This window comes from Bos grunniens, chromosome 6, assembly GCF_055505025.1.
Source record: "Bos grunniens cultivar Pamir isolate PY7600 chromosome 6, Bosgru_T2T1.0, whole genome shotgun sequence".
NCBI lineage: Eukaryota > Metazoa > Chordata > Mammalia > Artiodactyla > Bovidae > Bos > Bos grunniens.
The window spans coordinates 13,010,362-13,032,132 of NC_141170.1; the positions used below are offsets into that span (position 1 = coordinate 13,010,362).

Consider the following 21,771-nt stretch of genomic DNA (forward strand, 5'->3'; position numbering starts at 1 on the left):
GCAAAAGGGCCAGGGCTTTGTCATTGGCCACTGGTCTAGTGGCTAGGATTTGGCATTCTCAGTGCTTCGGCCTGACCTCAGTCTCTGGCTGTAAACCCAAACTTTGCTTCTCGCCACTGAAGAGCAGGAGGAGAAGGGGATGACAGAGGATGAGATGGTTGGATGGCATCACCGACTCAATGGACATGGGTTTGAGTAAACTCCGGGAGTTGGTGATGGACAGGGAGGCCTGGTGTGCTGTAGTTCATGGGGTCGCAAAAAGTTGGACACGACTGAGCGACTGGATGGAACTGAACTGAAGAGCAAGGCCGCCAGAGATCACTAGAACAGGCCACAGCCAGCACCCTGCACTGGGAAGCACAGCAGTAAAACAAAGAAAAGACTTTAAATAGTCTACCACCTTTGGGAGGGAGAACGTGATGGGAGAAGATAAGGGTGGCCCTTCTCCCTCTGGAGAGAATGTAGGGTATGTGTGTGTGGGAAATGCTTATTCCCTGGTCCTCCTGTTTCTACCAGAGAATCCACACCTCTCATGACACCCTCCCTCCCTCCTCAGTCTCCACCCTCCTGCCCTTCCCTTGGAGCAGGGACTTCTCTGACTGGCAGCCTGGCAGAAGGACCTGAGCAGGGAGTGAACAGGCCTCCAGCCACAGCTCTGCTCTCTCCTCTCCTCTGGGATCTCCCTGTTTAGTGGCAGCGGAGGTTCTGCTCTGCTTCTTCTCTCATACGCTCTCAAGGGCCTCTGTGCTCTGTGCTCCCGGGCTGTGACCGTTGCATGGCACTAACGACTGAGTGCACCCGTCTAATTCAGGAGCCTTCAGCAAGGCCACCCGCCCGCAGATCTCACCTGTGCTGCTACCCCAGATTTCACGGGTGAGCGAGCTTTGACCATGTCCATCTGTGTCACGTTGACTTGACTCCGGCATCCTCTCTTTCCCTCCCTCCTCTCTGGCAGGAAACAGAGGTGCTTTCTTTCTTTTTTTAAAAAATTATTTTACTTCTTTTAGGCTATGCTGGGTTCACTGTTGCTCAAGCTTTTCTCCAGGTGAGGTGCTCAGGCCTCTCATCGTAGTGGCTTCAGTTGTTGCAGAGCACAGGCTGCAGGGTTTGCGGGCTTCAGTAGCTGCAGCACATGGGCTCAGTAGATATGGCTCCCAGGCGCTACAGCACAGGCTTAGTAGTTGTGGCACATGGGCTTAGTTGCTCTGCATAACGTGGAATCTTTTCAGATCAGGGATCAAATCCATGTCTCCTGCATTGGCAGGCGGATTCCTTACCACTGAGCCACCAGGGAAGCCCTTGAGAGGTGCTTTCTTTATCAAATGGCCACTGACTCACCTGCACCACAGGTTAAATGGGGTTCCAATTCAATAACCATTCACCAAGGGACTTCCATGTGACAGGAACTCTCACACACATCTCATTCAGTCCTCATAAGAACACTGCGTGTGAGTGTGCTCAGTCATGTCTGACTCTTTTCGATCTATTGACTGTAGCCCGCCAGGCTCCTCTGTCCATGGGATTCTCCAGGCAAGAATACTGGACTGGGTTGCCATTTCCTCCTCCAGGAGATCTTCCCGACCCAAGGATCAAACCTGTGTCTCCTGTGCCTCCTGCATTGGCAGGAGGATTCTTTACCCACTGAGCCACCTGGGAAGCCCCTTATCCACATTATCCATACTTTATTTAAAAACAAATGAAAACTAAAGCACAAATATCTGAAGTGAGTTGTGTTTACTTACATGACTAATACTTGGTGGAGCTGGGACTAGAACTCGGGTGTGACTGACCCCCAAAGCCCTGCTCTTTCAGAGGAGCTAAAACAGGGGCAGGAGGGAAACTCGGAGTCCTCCGGCTACTGATGAAGTACAACTGGGAGGAGGACTCAGTGGGGTAATGACCTGTCAAGACTCAGGAAGCCTCAGGAAGCCTCAGGAGCACTAGTTGTGCTGATGCTGTAGCCACACAACCACTGCGTAGACAAGAGTGGAATGGGCCCTGGGGACCCCGGGCTTCCTCCCAGCGTGTGCTGCCACAGTAGCTGGGAAACGGGGAAGCCGAGGCCAGCTACCTGCTGTCCTGAGAAACATGAGGACTTGGAGTAAGTCCACGCCATGCTGCTCTGGGAACACTGACAGGCAGTGTTGTGGAGCTGATCTGTGCTGTTCAAGGAGAAATGTCTTAATCCCATCCCTATAGTCAAAAGTTTAAAACTACTGCAAAGTTACAGAATAGCTGCCTTATACAATAATCTTTTTATAAATCCACTGCTTTTTTTCTTTTCTGCACAGCATTTCAGCTGTACCGTCTTGTCTGAATCTAACTAATAGGCAAGTGAGCATCACTCTCATTATTTAGAGCAGGACTCCTCAAAGGTTTTCTGAAAAGGGCCAGAGTATAAATATTAGACTCTGAGGGCCATACAGCCTGGGCACAGCCACTCAGCTCTGCTGCTGAGGTGTAAAAGCAGCCATCCATACATAACATGTGAATGAATGGGCATGCTGCTGTTCCAATAAACTTTATTTATGACACCAAATATTTAACTTCATTTAATTTTCTTATGAGGTAAAATATTATGATTATTGGCTCAGATGGTAAAGCGTCTGCCTGCAATGCGGGAGACCTGGGTTCGATTCCTGGGTCAGGAAGATCCCCTGGAGAAGGAAATGGCAATCCACTCCAGCACTCTTGCCTGGAAAATCCCATGGATGGAGGAGCCTGATAGGCTACAGTCCATGAGGACGCAAAGAGTCAGACACCATTGAGCGACTTCACTTCATTATGATTATTATTACTCTTCCCATAGCCATTAAAAAATGTAAGAACTATTCTCAGCTCACAGGCTGTACAAAAATAGGCAGTGAGCTGGACTTGGCTTATAGGCTATGGTTTGCTGACCCCTGGTTTAGAGGAAGACATTGCCTTCTGCAATTTAAGTGAATTTCTCAGGTTCGCATGGCTAATAAGGAGGCAGAGTAGCTTGAACTAAACCAACATTTAAAGCATTCACTTTAGCGGATGCCTTTTGAAGGCAGAGGGAAGTTAATAATGGATTCCATGAGAGATCTCCACGACCACTTACGTAACCTAAGATGGCAAGTACTAAACAAAGGAGCTGGAAAATGGTAGGCTTACACCAGTTTTGTTAAGCTTTCCAAAACAACCGTCACTTCCATCTGTACAGACTATAGAATTAGCATCTGATGTACATACAGACCTTTAGAAAGAAAATTCATACTGCCATCTAGTGTTGACCAACTATTCCAACTGAGAACTTTATTATTTTTTTTTTTTAACTAAGAACTTTAAAATAAGGCTTACTTGGTATGAAGCACTAGAATAATAATTTTACTATATTCCAAAATTATGTAAATGAAATACACTTAAAAGCATAAAGTAGACAAAGTGGTATAGATTATTTAAAACTCACCTGGGGCATAATTATTTTCTCTGTTAAAAAACAGATATGAAATATTTCCATTTTTGCATATATATTGATTAAAGTCCTTTTATAAATTCAGAAGATTTATTCCATATTTTCTAACTGTGTGATAGGAAGGCTTCCAAAGGGCAAAACCCCTTATTCTATAATGATGAAATCCTAAACAGATGCTTCTAATGATGTCATTTCCTATGTCTAGTCCAACTTTTCCACTGCTTAGGCACTACAGTTGAAGCTGAATCCTATGGGAGCTATGCCACACTAAAGCCGGGTGCGAACAGAGGTCAAGGAAGAGCAGGAGGCACTGCAGTATAGTCCTGAGTCTACTGAGAGCTGGAGTCCATTCTAGAAGTCCTTTTGGAGGTTGCAATCAAAATGCTTTTTCTTTTTAAAAATCAACCTAACAAAAACCCTCAGGGAGGCAAGAGTTCTCATCTCTCCAAATGGCATTTTTGTGTGACTGGCGTGATCTCTTCATTTGCTCAGTAGTATGCATTCAGTGAGACACTGTCCCATCCTCTCTGCATGCTTCACGCCATGTATGGCACATACAGAGCTGCAAACACGTGTGCACCTCAGGGAACACTGCTGTGGGGCTGTGGTGACTTTAAGGACATGGGATATGGCTGCACTTACCCTGGCTGGGAGCCCCTTTCTGCTCTGCAGATTTTCTTTCACTGTCAAACTGATCTTCCCCATTACAACCCAGAGTTAGTATAAAGTGAGGACGAAAACCTCACAAGGAATATAGGTATGGTAAATAACAGTCACCAAAATCACGATTAAAAAAAAAAAAAGACACTTACCTATAAGCATTAATATAATTTTTTCTGTGTTCCAGAAGAAAATCTCTTAGCTTGCCAATGTGCGAAATCTGTCATGAAAAGAAAGCAAATGGTTTATATGGATAAACATGTTACACCCATATGCAACAAATTTTAAATTAGTAGAGAGAGAGTGGAATGCTCTCTCTCCAAATCTTCAAAAGATTCTGAAGCTACAAACTGGACACTTCTGATTTTAGACTCTTGTATAATCACTAACTTGTCAAAGTCACCCACATTCCTAGGCCTTGGTCTCCTGCTTAAGTCACAGATCACAACAACTACAGGAAGAAAGAAAGAACCAACAGCAATGAAGAGATGACTCGAAGGAACTTCGAGATTCTATGAGATAATGCATGTCTAGTAACTGCACAGCATATGCTTAATAAAAGCCAATTCCCTTCCTTAAGCATTTTCTACCTAAAATTTTATAGACAAACATTCCTTCTTCCAAGTGTTCTAGGGGATGGATTCTAAGGCTGGAGCTATTAAGTTTATAAACAGGGTCCATGCAGAGCAGCAGAATTAAACAGATTCGGGAGCAGTGATAAATTCCTACACAGCACATCTCCATCTTCTCCACTTCTGAGGATGAACAAGAGAGGACACAAAAGTACAGGGGACTGAACTCCTGGTGGCTCATTTTTCGGGCGAAAGCCCCTACCATGTGTCAGGTGCTGTGTGTGGAAGGAGGGATTAAGAAACAAAACAACAAGAGGTAGGAAGAAGCCTGGGAACATGGTCGACACGGACAACAGTGCTTCCAGAAGGAGAGAACGATTAGCTAAGCCGGGGGCCCACGCGGTCCTTTGACCACGGCTCACGCTCGCTTCCTTCTAATGCCCTTTGTATTTATTTCAAACACACGCAGCCCCGGTCTCAAAGGATCTGCTGAACTTTCATCTTTTGCATGAAAGTTTTTCTGTCAAGGCCAACTCAGGCCAATTTTCACTCCGCTCTGAACTTAAAAGCATATCTGCATCCCACCCACCGGGCACTCAGCTACACACGGCCACGTCCACTGGCTTCACTTTTGCGCACACGCCTCTCAGGGGTTAGGAACCATGTGAGGAGGAGGCTGCCCAGCTTCTCCCATGGCCCTACACACAACATGGAGCCCGGCGTGGGGTCAGTCAGTACTTGCAGACCGAGTAAACGTCTAAATACAAAAACAGTATTTACCACTGAAGAAACGTTCAGCAACTGTCTGGGGATAGGTTAGTCGGGGTTCAGTTACATTTCCCAGGGTCTAGACTAAGAACAAATACAGTTCAGAAAAGCACCCTCAGGCATCTTAAGAGCATGAATTAAAGAAAAAAATGAACTGTGACCACATATTCATTTATTTACCAGATTACAAAGATTACTGAGACTGTTCGGCAACCCTGGCTCCATAAGGAACCTCCACACACACACACGACCTCCTTCTTCCCCAGCGGCCCGTCGTGGGCACTGACGTCACTGTGCTCACAACCAGGCTGGGAATGTGAACCTCGCAGAGGCTACATGACTTGCCCACAGTTACACGGTTAGTGTCTGGTGGGGGTTGGAGGCAAGCTCAGGACTCTCTTGAGTTCATTTGGCCTGTCTTCCACTAAACCACAGCTGCCTGCTTCATCCTCTTATTCCAATTTTCCACTTACGCTGCATTTTAAAATCTGACTTTTAAGACTGTTGGGAAAAAAAAAATTTAGATCTGCAAACTAGGTGCTTATTATACCACATATGAGATATAATCAAATTAACTCTCCTGTTTAATATGCTTCAGTGGTTCCCAGTATCAGGGTCAGGGTCCTCGATGCTAGGAGAGATTTAAGGGCAGGAGGAGAAGGGGGCGACAGAGGATGAAATGATTGGATGGCATCACTGACTCAACGGACAGGAGTTTGAGCAAACTCCGGGAGATAGTGAAGGACAGGGAAGCCTGGCATGCTGCAGTCCACGGGGTCACAAAGAATTGGACACGACTTAGCAACTGAATGACAGCAACGAACAGCAATGGTTCCCATTCCCTTCCCAAGCCCCTGCCTGCAAGGGGCCAGGTAGCAGTGAGTAAGTAAGGCAACGTGAGGGGAGGGGACAGGGCACTGCGGAGGCGTGAATTCAGTCAAAGGAAGCATCTCTCCCAGTCGACTTGCCAGAGGGCAGCTAACTGTCATCTCTGCGCCTAATCAGTGGGGTCAAGTCCAAGCCCCAAATGCAGCACTTGCGGCCCTACACAGTGCAGCTCCAGAAGTCCCAAGGGGCCTCAGTCCTGCCACGCTCCCCACCGACCACAAAGACCACAATGATTCCTTTCCGACTAGCTTCCCTTCACCAGAGCGCCACAAGCTCCTAGAGGGTAAATGGTCCTCCCCTTTCCCCAGAGCCTGTCAGGCACAAAAACTTCCACTGCCTGTTGGATAGATAGTGGGCACTGAATAATGCGGGCTTCCCATGTGGCTCAGTGGTAATGAACCCGCCTGCCAATGCAGGAGATGCAAGAGATGAAGATTGAATCCCTGGGTCTGGAAGATCCCCTGGAGGAAGAAATGGCAACCCACTGCAGTATTCTTGCCTGAAAAATCCTATGGACAGAGGACGGGCCACAGTCTCATGGGATCACAAAGAGTTGGGCACGGCTACCACTGGAAAAGACTCTGATGCTGGGAGGGATTGGGGGCAGGAGGAGAAGGGGACGACAGAGGATGAGATGGCTGGATGGCATCACCGACTCGATGGACGTGAGTCTGAGTGAACTCCGGGAGTTGGTGATGGACAGGGAGGCCTGGCGTGCTGTGATTCATGGGGTCGCAAAGAGTCGGACGCGACTGAGGGACTGAACTGAACTGAACTGAAGCACACATGCAATGAATAATACCCTAAGGATTATACCTACTGTGGTAGGCAAGGGAATGCTATATACCCTCCTTCCAAAGATGTCCAAGTCTTATCCCCGGAGCCTGTGAATTTATTATGTTACATGGCAAAGGGGAATCATTGTGGCAGAAAGTAATAAGATGCTCATCAGCTGAGCTTAAAATAGGGAGATTACTCTGGATTTATGTTGGCGTATCCGGGGAGGTAGGCCCTATATAACCACAGGGTCCTTAAAAGGAGGCAGAAGAGAGTCAGAACGATGCAACGGGAGGACTCGATCCAATATTGTTGGCTTTCAAGACAGAAGAAGGGAGCCAAGGGATGAACACCACGTCTGCATGCTGGAAAAGGCAACTTAGTGGATTCTCCCCTAGCATCTCCAGAAGAGAAAGCATCCTACCCACACCCTGATCTCAACCTAGGGAGTCCCACTTTGGACTTCAGACTCACAGAACAAGAACACAATACATTTTTGTCATTTTAAGCCACTAAATTGATGGTAACTTGTTACAGCAGCAGTAAGAAACTAACATACTATGTCTCAATTTGGGCTGCTGTAACAAAAGACCACAGGTTGGGTAGCTTACATACCCAACGCTTGTTTCTCTCAGTTCTGGAGGCGGGGAAGTCCTGGCCAAGGTGGCAGTATATCTGGGGCCTGGGGAGGGCTCTCATCCTAAGTTGTAGACAGCTGCCTTCTTGATGAGTCCTCACATGGTGGTCCTGCATCTCTTCCTCTAAGGACACCGATCCGAAGGCCTCACCTCCAAATACCATCCCATTGGCTATCAGGGCTTCAATTCTGTGATGACACAAACATTCAGTCATAGTGTATCTGACATAGCATAAAGCCTTATCTGAAACAGCCTTTTTCTTTTTAAAGGAGTCATAATGTTTTCAATAAAGGTTTAAGTGTCCAAAGGAGTCTACTGCACAGTCTAGACACAGAAGCTCCCCTCTTTAAGTTCCCCCCCCTGCATCGTTAGCTAGTTTTAGTCTATCAGGGTTGGGATCATGTGTGGGGGGTGAGTGCCAGGAACAAGAAGCCCCTCAGAAAACATGATTACAAGAAGTTTCACTTAAAGTGTAACAAATGTGATCCCTATTTCTTATGCTATGATACCTGGGCTTTGCTTCAATATAACATGGGATGGAGAGTAACACCTGAAAGAGGATCAGTCATGAGTTGACAGCTGAGTGTGGGACTCCTTATAAATACTGTCTACTTCAATACATGCTTGATAGCTTTCTTAACAAAACATTATTTTTCAAAATCTCCCATTTTTCACTCTCTTTTAACATGTTTGGTGATTCTGAAGTACAGATTTTCTGCTGCCAAACTAGTAATAACCCATACTTGAACAAACAACTCAACCCCACCTCAAATCTCTAGCTACTTTATTTCTAAATAGACTTTAGCAAGTTTTTGCTTAAAATTCCACTTAAGATGATCAATACCACTTAAAAAAAAACAACCCTACCAACCCCAAAACCTTCACTGAGAGTTTACTATGTGCCAGGCTCTATTCCAAGATCTCTGCATGCGTTAGCTCATGGAACTCTCCCAGCAACCCCGAGATGAGTAATATCATCATGCCTGTTTTAACAGATAAGGAAACTGAGTCAGAGAGCCGATAAGTAATCTGCTCAGGGACACATGGGGTGAAGCCTGGATGGAACCCAGTATTCTAAGTTATCAGACTGTAGTTCTTAACCCCCAAATTTATGCACAGATTCTTGGCAGGTGGCAAGTTCAGTTTTTCAGTATAGTAGTCATGAAGAGGGATGCCTGGGAATTGAGAAAAACACCCAGTGAGCAACGTCAGGCTGTTTTCGTGCGTCTGTATTCAACAGTGTGCTACACATCTGACGTCACCCCACAGTGACGGGCACTTACAGAGCACCGCTGTGTGTGCCAGGTAGTGTGTGAAGTGCTTGCTTCGTGCTGGCGTCAGCTCCCTTATAACCAATCGGATGAATTAGACATCGCCCCCATTTCTATTTTATACACATGGAAACTGAGGCCCACGTGAGCTCACAGGCTAATAAGGGGCAGGACTGGCATGGATCACAAGTCTATATGACTCAAAGGCTAAGTTATTTATATCATCAAAAGGTCAATAAACCATTACTACTTAGCTTATTTAAGTTTGAGGCTTTTTTTCCACAGAAATATAAACTGGGTTTCATGTGAGAGTTATTTATAGACACTGATTTTTAAAATGTTTTCAACTACAGTGGATACAGAAAGCTCTACAAGAGAGATTTTTTTGAATGTTTCCACACAGAGCACTCATTTTAAAAGTCACTCAAAGTAGAAACATGCATATATCCAAAGCAACTGTTTTCCCCACTAAAGTCTCCTCCTCCAAGCCCGGCTGTTATTCCCAGTCTTGTCAACACAGGAGGCTTGGAATTGGTGAGTACTGTCAGGATGCTGCGAGGAAGGCCCACAGATGTGTGCCAGGAACCAGGACGGTCACAGAGACTGGTGGTGCCACGATGACTGTTCACCCTGAGTACCAACCATCAAACTGCCATCAAAACACGGTTTAAACAAGGAATGAAGGCAACTTCCAGGGCTGGGTCTCTTCCCCGTGTCTGAGTTCATCTACCTCCACCCATAGTGTGGGGCAGGGTATCAGCAGAGGAGCAGACTCCCGGCAAAAGACTGTGGAGTTTGGGTGGAGCAGGGAAGACAGGAGAGAAATGGGTAAGAAATCCAGGGAGTTGGCTGAGCTTCTTGGTTCTCATCTCTGCTCAGTCTCTGCTACTTCCTCGGAAAGGGACAGTGATGCCCGCCTCGTTAGGCTTCGAGGGACCCCAGCTGGATGAATATCCTCTTCTGTCTCCCGACCCCTCCGTCACATGTCTGAGGGAAGAGGACTGGCTGGGGTAGGGTCTGGAGAGGGCAGGGAGCAGGCTCCGCTCGCTCGTGGCCAGGCAGCAGAGAGGGTCTGCTCCAGCTCCACCCGCATCTGGCCACAGAGCTATAGTCCGGTTCTCCGTTTGGCTTTTTCATGTTCTGACTGCTTATTTCTTTCAGGTAGCTCCAAAACTTGCTGGGGGAAAATGGGTGTTTTTAATAAACTCCCTAAACTCTTAACCTTTGCCAACTGAAATTTTGAGCAAGTTGCTTAATCTCCCTGAGCTTTACTACAAAGGGAGGGCAATAAACATGATTCTTTAAAAGCAGAGTAGCAGCACAAGTTAACAGCAAACTCTTATTACGCACATGCTGTGTGGCAGGCACCAGTCTAAACGCTGTCCGTCCACCAGCTCATTTGTTCGCTCCTCCTGATAACCTCGTGGGACAGGTTTCGCTATAATCCCACTTAACAGATGAGAAGACACTGAAGTGACGCATTTCATATAAATGGTTCAAAATAAACGGGGGACTGTGACGCCCAACCCAAGGACCTGTGTGCTTTCAGCCTCTACAAGTCCACCTGTGAAGACAGCCCTACCGTCCCGTCCGAGCGCAGGGCGTCTCTGGGGGCCGCCTTCATCACAGGGCACACAGAATGTTTTGAGATCAAAAGTACTCAACGCTGAGATGCCCTGTTCAGGTCAAACGTGATGTCAACAGCTATGGGTCAGTGTGGAGCCAACTGCCACCCTCCAAGGCCTGCTGGGATCTGGCTTCTCCACAAAGCTGATACTCAACCAAGCAATTATTTAAACTCCATTCTAAAACGACAGGCATTCATCTGGCCCATCCTTTTCTTTCTCTGAAGATAAACCAAGTTCATTTTTAAGTGACTGCATTTTAATAAGGCTCATTTCAAAAGTCATCAAGACACTGGACTTCCCCACACAGCACATCTACCACATAGACAGACTGATTATAAAACAGTAGCAGTGGTCCCAATGCATCTGACAGGGAAAAACACTCTCACATTACCTGATGTCACACGTAAAGCTTTTACTAGGAGAGACCAAACAAAAACACCCCAATACGTGCAGCCGTGAGACCTGCTCCCGCGGGTAAATGCGTGCTGTTGACATGGACTCGGCCCCGGGGACTCAACCCCATGGATGGTTGCCCACAAGTATGCTGGTGAATGGGGTTGGAAAACCAAGGTTGCCCTCAGCATGTACTTATGTAAAATATGTAAAATGCAGACCTAAAGCTGTATCCATACAGAGAGGGGCATCTTAAAGACTGCTCATCAAAATAGTGATGGTTGGGTGGTAAGATTTAGAGACTGTGCTTTTTCCTATTTATAAGACCTTTTCATACCTTAACACTTTTGTACAATTTGTATGTATAATCCTTGTATCAGACATAAAAGTATTTTTAAACAAAAATGTAAATCTTCCTACATCCTTCCCTAAGAGTGTATACGGACCCCTGAGACCCCCACAGGACCAAGGCCAATTCTGTGAGCCCAGGGTATCACCGACTCAACGGACATGAGTTTGAGCAAGCTCCGGGAGTTGGTGATGGACAGGGAAGCCTGGTGTGCTGCAGTCCATGGGGTTGCAAAGAGTCAGATACAACCGAGCAACTGAACTGAACTGAAGGAGGGCCCACCAGTGTCCCTGTCCCTCCTGACTTCTAGGAGCTCAGAGCCCTCTCCGATCTCCCAATCCCAGTTTCCTGACTCACTCCTACTCTGCTCATGGGGTACACCTCCCAAAAGTCTTCTCTGCCATTTCAGGCCAGGCTAACAACCCCTTGCAAGCACTCCTCTTTCAGTGATGTCAGCCTCTTGTTTTGAAATGTTTTCATGTCCATCTGACGCAAGCTGCTCAGGCATAAGCTTACCCAAAGCAGCTCTTCAAAACACGATTTAGTGCTCCTAACACAAGTAAGCAGGCTACATATTTTGCATTATCCACTAGATGGCAACACAACTCTTGCAGGAATAGAAATACTAGGAACTCTCAAAAATATCAGTTTGGTCTTTTTTTCCCCAAGGGCTTTACAATTTTCTCTGGTTCTGTACTTCTGATCTGGAATTAAAGGATTACTAAAGGCTATAACTGTGTTGCTCAGGCCGAAGCTGAAATGACACTATTTTGAAATAGACATGTGCACTTGGACAAGACCAAGGTTTTAAAACACTGCGTTCCCGGCAGGTTGGACACAAAGGCAGCTCCCGGGCATGGCTGCCATCTGCCATCCCCAGTGGCGGGGGGCCCAGCTTTGTTCACCCACAGCACAGACCTGCTAGCTGCTCCTTCCTGGGTTCTTTGTGAATTACCCAGAGCAAAATAAGACTGTATAACAAAAAACTCTGGTATAAAATGGAGGACGACTGCATTTTCACAGTAGGGGGAGTTTGGAGCAGTCACCGGTGTCTTTAGCAGATCACAGCAGCGGTTGGACTTGCACACCCCTCCCCGCCCGCCACAACCCCCATGATAGGAATTCTCTTCTGGCACTCACAACACTTCCAACAAAGACCTGATTGAGTATGAAACACCGAGTACCCATTTGCATAATGTGCCTCTGCAAGAAACAGCCATTGTTCAAGATTAAAGAGACTCCAGTACGGCCTCTGGCATATTGTAAAAAGGTCCCTGTAACACAAAATCATTATTTTTTTTAGTTCAATCAGTGGACACAGCTTACTGTTCAGTTTAAGTAGGCAGCCAAAGGCACAGTCAGAACAACCGCTGTTGTATAAATGTTTGCCAACCACTGATAAGCTGACATGACTTTTCACAGGGGTCATGTTCCCAAGTCTGATTTGGAGGCCCGCTAAACTAAATTCTGAATCCACTCCCTTCAGTCATGATTGCAAAGGGCCTCAATACCAATTACGGCCGAAGGTTCAGAACGGGCTGCAGCTCTGGAGCGCGATGACCCTGCTGAAGTCACAGTGGGGGCTGTCTGAGTCCTTGTGCTAGGGAAGCTCCCTGTGACCAGTCACCCACAAAAGAGCCTGGCACAGCCACAGGCATTCCTTTGGTTTTGGGGTCACAGCAGGGAGGGTGTTAAGGGATTACACGTATGAACTGTGCCTTCTCGCTTTGTCTCCTTTCAGCAATTGTTTAGTCGTAAGCTGAGCCTCCTCCCATCCCTCCCTCCCTAATTCCTACTGCTGGAGGCCACCCTTCCAGCAGGCACAGGGCCTGCCGTGGGCAGCCGCTCTCCAGTCCTCGCACAAGCCCCTCCTGAAAGCACGGTCCTGCCAGGATCTCTTCCTAAACTTCTGACAACTCTGCGTCACCTTCTTTCCTTGCCTCCTCCCACCTCTGCAAACCTCTGAAACTTCAGGAAGCTCAGCCCTGACGCACACTTGCTAAACCCACTCCTTCTACCCATAGCTTTAATGTACCATCTACAGAAAATTTGTCCACTGGCCCCCGCTTCACTCCTGTGTCCTGAGGGTGAATTCAACTGTCCACTGCGTGTCCCACAGGTGTCTCAAAACCCATGTGTCCCAAAGCCTGAGTCATCCAACCACACCTGCTCAACCCCTCTCTCCCTGCCATGCTGACTTACTGGGTGTGACTTACAGGGAGAACCATGGCCTCCCTGTCCCTGCAAAGAGAAAGAGCCTCTCTCTTCTGATTCCAAGTTAGAAAACCCCAGAGCATTTTGACTCTCTTTTTCACTCCACAAATTAAACTGGTCAGCCAGGCCTGTCCACTCCACTGGTTGAACAGCTGCCAGAGGAATGGGCACCCATGGACCAGCTTCTCCTCCTGTTTACCCATGTCCACCTGGGAGTCCAGACCCTCGAAGCTTTTCCCAATCTGGCTTCCTCTTTCCACTTCTGCCTTGGGCACTACTATTCTCTCTGCTTGGAACATCTTTATCATCCACCAACCTTCCACTCAAATGTGCTGGGCCCAGTTCAGTTCAGTCGCTCAGTCATGTCCGACTCTTTGCGACCCCATGGACTGCAGGACACCAGGCCTCCCTGTCCATCATCAACTCCCAGAGTTTGCTCAAACTCATATCCATCGAGTCGGTGATGCCATCCAACCAACTCATCCTCTGTCATCCCCTTCTCCTCCCACCTTCAATCCTTCCCAGCATCAGGGTCTTTTCCAATGAGTCAGTTCTTTGCATCAGGTGGCCAAAGTATTGGGAGTTTCAGCTTTAGCTGAAGCCCAAGGAGGTTTTAAAATACAACATTCTGACTTCACTTTCCACTTTCTCTGTATGATGCCTTCTGGGAGGCTTGCTATAAGTGTCTGTTAGCTGAGTGTTATAGATGTTAGCTGCACGTATATATGTTATATACATTATACTCACACACACATATGTGTATATAGTATAAATGTTAGTTTGAATATATAAAGTACTCTACCCCATTAGTCTGGGAACTTAATTAGAAAAAAAAAAGGCAAAGCCGTTCTTGATCTAAGGAAACTGTCCAGTGTGGGTGTGTGCGCAGTTGCTCAGTCATGTCTACCTCTTTAGGACCCCACAGACGGCAGCCCACCAGGCTCCTCTGTCCATGGGACTGTATCGGCAAGAATACTGGAGTGGGTTGCCATTTCCTACTCCAGGGGATCTTCCCGACCCAGGGATCGAACCCGAGTATTTTGCATCACCGGCAGATTCTTTACCGCTGAGCCACCCACTGGTTAAGCCCTAAGGAAACTCACTGGTAGTTAAATAACCCATTCTGGAATTTTTCTGAGAACCAGGACCAACCTTATTGGTTTGCAGTTTCCAGAATTCAGAGTATGTTTTTTAAGAGAGAAAGAGAAATCTTGTGTACGAAAGAGGAGAGAGGCCTGAGGAGCAGACGACAGGGATGGTCACACAGAGGGGCAGGGATAATTAACACTAGCTGAGGTGAATCCACTCCACTGTTCTTGCCTGGAGAATCCCAGGGACAGGAGAGCCTGGTGGGCTGCCGTCTACGGAGTCGGACACAACTGAAGCAACTTAGCAGCAGCAGCAGCAGAGGTGAATTCAGCGGTTTAATTTCTGATATTAGCAACTAATCTCCAAACAACCTGACGGGTATTGTTTTCTAATATTAAGCCCCTGTCTCCTTTTAGGAAATTCAGAAATTAAAAACCTAAAACCTTAATTCTTAGCGTTAATGACATAATGAAAGAACTTAAAACAATTTCAAAAGCGGAGCAGCACCATGGGGCTTAATAACCCATGAAGCTCACTCTATGCAATTCCATTTTAAAACAGGTCTAGGACCCTTAAGCTCAAGAAAGAGCAAAAACCTATCCTGTTCTCAACCTTTTCCTCTTCAATCCCTCTGCCACAGCTTTCTCTTGCAATTCCATTTTAAAACAGGTCTAGGACCCTTAACCTCAAGAAACAGCAAAAACCTATCCTGTTCTCAACCTTTTCCTCTTCAATCCCTCTGCCACAGCTTTCTCTTTCCATCTCATGGTCTCCATGCTCACACTTTAACCTCAGGGCTTCCCTTGTAGCTCAGTTGGTAAAGAATCTGCCTACAATGCAGGAGACCTGGGTTCAATTCCTGGGTTGGGAAGATTTCCTTCCTGGGGAAGGAAATGGCAACTCACGCCAGTATTCTTGCCTGGAGAATCCCATGGACTGTAGCCTGCCAGGCTCCTCTGTCCATGGGATCACAAGAGTTGGACACGACTTAGTGACTAAACCACCAACCACCACCACCACCACCACCAAACACATTCTTCTGGCTCCCCCAAACTGCACTGAGGTAGCTTTGCTGGAGCACACCCTCCAATCCCAAAGCTCGGTCCACTCCCGGCCTATTTGACCCTCTTGTTTGCTCGCTGACACTCAGAGTATAACCCTGCTCCACGTGCATGGAGGGAGCCCCTGCGTCTTCCAAGCCCTGGACTCTACTTCATAGGACACAGTTCTTCTTCACTCTGCTCGAGTGCAGCTATTGTGTGGCCCTGTGAGGAGAGTCTTCTCACTTCTGTAAGCTACATGTCTTCAATCCCTTCCAGAATTCTTTACATGAAATGCACTTGGGGCTGCTGGTCATACTTATTACTTTCTGAATGCAGGAATTTATTGGCCTCAAAAATCAAATGTGGTTCCGAGAATGGACTCAACGCTCTGTGTCAACAGGAGGTGGAGAGCAGGCAGAACCTTCACCTACACTCTTTCAGCCTCTGGGCTTTTAGTAATGCCACCTAAGAGGGTGTTCGGGCTTCCCAGGGGGGCTCAGTGGTAAAGAACCCGCCTGCCAATGCAGGAGACATAAGAGACATGGGTTCGATCCCTGGATCGGGACAATCCCCTGGAGGAGGGTATGACAACCCACTCCAGTATTCTTGCCTAGAGAACCCCACGGACAGAGGAGCCTGGCAGGCTACAGTCCATGGCGTCACAAAGAGTCGGACATGACTGAGAGACTGAGCAAAGCACAGCAGCAAGAGGGTGTTCACTTTCAAGTCACCGAGTCAAACTGACTTACCATCAACTACAATTATTTTTTTCATGAAGACCTATGTCTTCACTATATTCATATTTCCCCCCTAGCCTCTTGCCATTTGCCATTCTGATCATTCTGCCACTAAAGACATCTGTTAACTAAAAATTATCAGTTTAAAAAATAGAATGAATATTGGGCTGAAAAAGAAGCACAGAGTTACAGACCCCTCCCAGTGGACAGCCAGCTCAATGAGCCACAGACATCCTTGCAATCCAAATATTCAGTCCATTTAAAAAAATGTTTCCTTCAGACTTCCCTGGTGGCCCAGAGGTTAAGACTCCGAGCTTCCATCGCAGGTGACACAGGTCTCATCCCTGCTCAGGGAACTAAGATCCCACATGCTGTGTGGCACAGCCAAAAATAAATAAATCAATAACAACACAACATTGTAAATCAACTATCCTCCAATAAAATTTTAAAAAATTTAAAAAACTGTTTCATCCACAAAAGCAACACAGTGAGATCTGCTAACTACCCTGTGAAATCAGATCTCCTCACCTGCGACTGATTCAAAAGTGCACAACAAGACCGGGGGGCTGGGTGGGGGTAGGGGTGGTGCTCCGGGAATGTACTGGTTCATTATCACTACTTTCTTTTCTGTGGGCTTGGAAACCTCCCTTTTATTTGTTTTCAGTGAACAGGTTAAGAGCAGGTACGGGGCAAGCACATCAAGGAGGGAGGTAATGAGGCAGAAGGGAGGAGGGGAGGTGGGCGGACAGAGGGGGAGTCCCGACGCGGGGCTGACGCGGCTTCGCACTGCTTTTCAGGCCCCAACCCAAGCCCGGCTGGTCTGGAGGCTGCGTGCAGAGTGTGTGTGTGGAGATGGCATGTATCTTGCTCTCTCTCCACACTCTCTCCGCGGGGTAATGCAAAGCATGAACTCCAGAGTCACACAGACCTGTGTTCAGATCCCGGCGCCATCCCTGACGACCGGAACTCACTTAACTTCTCTGAGCTTTAACCTCTGATTTGTAAACTTGAGACAGTAACTCTGAAGGTGACACAAGCCTTCAATGAAACGTCGACAGTCTGACACTGTATCTGGCACAGAGCAGGTGCTCAGGTGTATTAGGTCCCGCACCTTCCCCCGCCCCGACTCCCCTTCATCACTGTCTGGGTTCTTACCCATGAGGCCAGGTCTGCCTGGACGGGGGGCTGTGCTGGGTCAGCAGATGGAAAGGCAGACAGAGGAACCTGGGCCGTGCTAAAGGGCTGTGACCTTTAAGGTCATTCACAAGATTGTATTGCTGAGGAGAGCAGAGAGCTATGGAGTCAGACAAAGAAAAGAAACTGGATTTGGCACCAATCCAGCACACATGGAGGACAGGTGGTGGCAACACCAGTAGCTAGTATTTATTGACTGCTTACTACATGTCAGGCACTGTTCTAGGAGCTTTATGTATATCTAACAATGAAGGCGGGAGGAGAAGGGGACAACAGAGGATGAGGTGGTTGGATGGCATCACCGACTCAATGGACATGAGTTTGAGTGAACTCTGGGAGTTGGTGATGGACAGGGAAGCCTGGTGTGCTGCAGCCCACGGGGTCACAAAGAGTCAGACACAACTGAGCAACTGAACTGAACTGAAGTGAACTTATTTACGACTGAGCGACTGAACTGAACTGAAGTGAACTTATTTAACTCTGCTGATGACCACATGAGCTAGGTACTGTTACTACCCTCTATGAAAAGAAGCTGAGGCCCAGAGGGATTATTTCACTGCCAAAGGCCCCACAGTGAGTCTGTGACTTATCACGATTTGGACCCAGAGGGTCTGGCTGCAGAGCCCAACTTAAACTGCCACGGTGGCAACGGGAGGCCCCCATGGGTACTGAGGTTAGGAGCAGAGAATGGAGAGAGGAGTGGCAAGGACCCCCTGACACAGATTCAACCCCAGGGTGGCGGGGCACCTGGAAGGCCTTCTCAAAAGCAGCTTGGAAACAAGTCCCGCCCTCCCTCAGGCACAACCAGCTCCTATAAAGGGCTGGCTGTGGACAAGCGCTCTGCTGCCCACTGTACTTGGGTGCCTCCAAAGTGGAGTGCACCTCGCAGCGGCCTAACTTCTGAGCAGGGAGTGAACCTCATACACACCCACCCACACCCACACCCACACTCTACATGGCATTTACAAAGCCCACCCTGGATCCCAACGTAGGCTCCTACACTAAGTTCAAGACTGTTCATTCCACCAGAGCTGGAACGGGTGCTGTCTCTTCAGCTGTGCATCAGAGGATGTGGCTGGTTTGAGTTTTTAAGAGCCACAATGAGAGCAAAAATGCTTCTTAGATGCTAGACTCACAGTCAGTGAGGCAGAACTCTTCTTGTTGCAAGAGGCCCCAGGAAACCACCGAGGAGAGAGCAGCAATGCCCTCCCACCCTCACTGGGGCCTGCACGTGCAGACTGGACAACAGGCACTGATGAAATCAGCGTCTCTTCCCTGCCAAGCACACGGAGCTAACTCCTGCCAGGTCGGTATCTATGAGATGCGCCTTGAGGTTGTAGGCAGCTCCGTCATCCCACCCGCTCTCCTTTGCATCTTCTCTCCACTCTGTGGTCAAAGAAATTAACTGCGGCCCCAGTGCCCACCTCCATGGCTGATGAGGGGGCCTCCAACTGCACATCTCTGGACCAGGTCTTGACACACTGGCCTTGAGTGTGAGGGAGGGTCCCCCTCCTCCCTTCCATCCACCTATCAAACACTAACTGGGAAGTCATTCCTCTACTTAAAATTTACCTACAACCTCTCTGACCTTGACAAGTAATAAACAATGTGTGCGTGCTCAGTTGCTAAGTAGTCTCCAACTCTTTGCGACCCCATGGGCTGTAGCCCACCAGGGTCCTCTGTCCATGGGGTGGGTTGCCATGCCCTCCTCCAGGGGATCTTCCCAACCAAGGGATCGAACCCAGTCTCCCACATTGAAGGTGGATTCTTTACTGTCTGAGCTGCCAGGGAAGCCCAGGAATACTGGAGTGGGTTCAGTTCAGTTCAGTCACTCAGTCAAGTCCGACTCTTTGAGACCCCATGGACTGCAGCACGCCAGGTTTCCCTGTCCATCACCAACTCCCGGAGCTTGCTCAAACTCATGTCCATCGAGTCAGTGATGCCATTCAACCATCTCATCTTCTGTTATCACCTTCTCCTCCTCCCTTCAATGTTTCCCAGAATCAGGGTCTTTTCCAATGAGTTAGTTCTTTGCATCAGGTGGCCAAAGTATTGGAGCTTTAGCATCAGTCCTTCCAATGAGTATTCAGGGTTGATTTCCTTTAAGATTGGCTGGTTTGATCTCCTTGTTGTCCAAAGGACTCTCAAGAGTCTTCTCCAACACCACAGTTCAAAAGCATCAGTTCTTCGGCACTCAGCTTTCTTTATGGTCCAACTCTCACATCCATACAGGACTACTGGAAAAACCATAGCTTTGATCAGACAGACCTTTGTCGGCAAAGTAATGTCTCTGATTTTTAACATGCTGTCTAGGTTGGTCATAGCTTTTCTTCCAAGGAGCAAGCGTCTTTTAATTTCATGGCTGCAGTCACCACCTGCAGTGATTTTGGAGCCCAAGAAAATAAAGTCTGTCATTGTTTCCATAGTTTATCCATCTATTTGCCATGAATTAATGAGACTGGATGCTATGATCTTAGTTTTCTGAATGTTGAGCTTCAAGCCAGCTTTTTCACTCTCCTCTTTCACTTTCATCAAGAGGCTCTTTAGTTCCTCTTTGTTTTTTTGCAATGTGGTGCAATCTCTGTTTCCAACTGGAGTGGGTAGCCTAATCCCTTCTCCAGGGGAATCTTCCCGACCCAGGAATCGAACTGGTGTCTCCTGCATTGCAGGTGGATTCTTTACCCGCTAAGCTACCAGGGAAGCCCGGGAAGCCCTTACATAGTACTTAGTCCATGCCAAGAAGAGTCCCAAGGGCTTTGTCCAGATGACTCCATTCGTCCCCGGTACAGCCCTCCAGGGGAGGCACCTTCATTAGCTCCCTTTATTGGGGGGGGGGGAGCTCACCGACTGGCTCAAGGTTTCGTTAGCAGACGACAGCGCAGGATCTGAAGCCAGGGCGTCTACTCCACAGCCTGAACTCCTAATGTTTCCTTGCTCGTATTGTTCTTCAGAACCTTGACAAGATGGGTGAAGGGGAAAATGGTCCATCTATATTTGAGTTCCTCAAAATAAAATCTCAGCTCTATCTTTAACATTCCAATTTGAGTTACGTTTTATAGGAGGGAGTTATAGTATCTTTCATTTCATAAGTGGGCTTCCAGAAAGAATCGTGAATTTCAAAGGTACAGGTCTCGCTTTCAGGGGGCACGGATGCCTTTGAGACACTAACCAAAGCTACGTGTCTGATCTGTTCCCTTAAGAAAATGAATTTTCCCACAGACGCAAAAGAAACTTCCTGCCCACCGTTCTGAGCTTTAGAGGCTCTTGGCTCACTGGAGCTCAGGTTAAAACGTAATTCAACAAACAAACAGACAAACACAGGAGGGCACAACTTTTCTGTAAACCTCCTGTGCGTAAGAAAGCACTTTCAGCTGGACACCTGGGGGCAGCTGCCGGCCGTCCATCAGCAGAGTCTGTCTGCATGGTGGTAACTGGAACCCGGGAGGGTGGGGGGGGGGGGCAGGGGCATGAGGCCTCCAGGCATCAGGGAGAGACCGAGTGCACTGTCATAACCACTCACACGCTGTATGCCTCACAGCATGGAGCAAAGGCCAGATGAAGAGAAGCACTGACTGAGCACGGCCACCGTCAGATGATCACTGTCATCATCAGTGCTTACCGTTGGCTACGCTGCTGCACAGATGATCTCATTTAATTCTCCTAACACATGAGAAAACGGAAACTGAGGCACAGAGCTGTTAAGTAACTTGCCCAAGGTCACACAGCAAGCACGCTGAAAAGCCAAGGTCCGTTACTTCAAAACAGGTTCCACGGCCTGTGATCTATGTCTCCAAGCTTAGGCTTTTCGAGCTAAAAAATGTGAGCTGAACATCCAAACCAAGGAATAGTTACCAGCGTCTTTCGAAACCTCCCACACACCGAGCTCATTAAAAGAAAAGCCATCGGTTTTATTTATCAGCTCCTCCAAAAGTCCTTTCTACATGTCTTTTAAATTCTTCCAGTCACAGCAGAAAATACCAAGCAAATAAACACATTTATACCCCATCGTAGTACATGCCACATCTCAGGAATATGTTCCCTCTCTTCTGTTGTAAAGAATTAAAAGAATTATGTCGTGTTTGTTTCAGATTCCCAAAGTCTGGCAAGGATC

General features: G+C 47.6%; 1 protein-coding gene across 4 annotated transcripts in view; it reads right to left on the reverse strand.

Moving 5' to 3' along the window:
• The window catches only part of STX18 (syntaxin 18), a 119,727-nt gene that overhangs the window by 42,680 nt on the left and 55,276 nt on the right, over positions 1–21,771 (reverse strand). For 3 of the 4 annotated variants that reach the window (XM_086404817.1, XM_086404818.1, XM_086404820.1), the window contains exon 2: positions 4,252–4,319. In XM_086404817.1, coding sequence (XP_086260943.1) covers positions 4,252–4,319 — 68 coding nt within the window. Of the gene's footprint in view, positions 1–4,251; positions 4,320–7,719; positions 9,800–21,771 lie in introns of those variants that run through there. The other variant, XM_086404816.1, reaches the window with a different exon arrangement.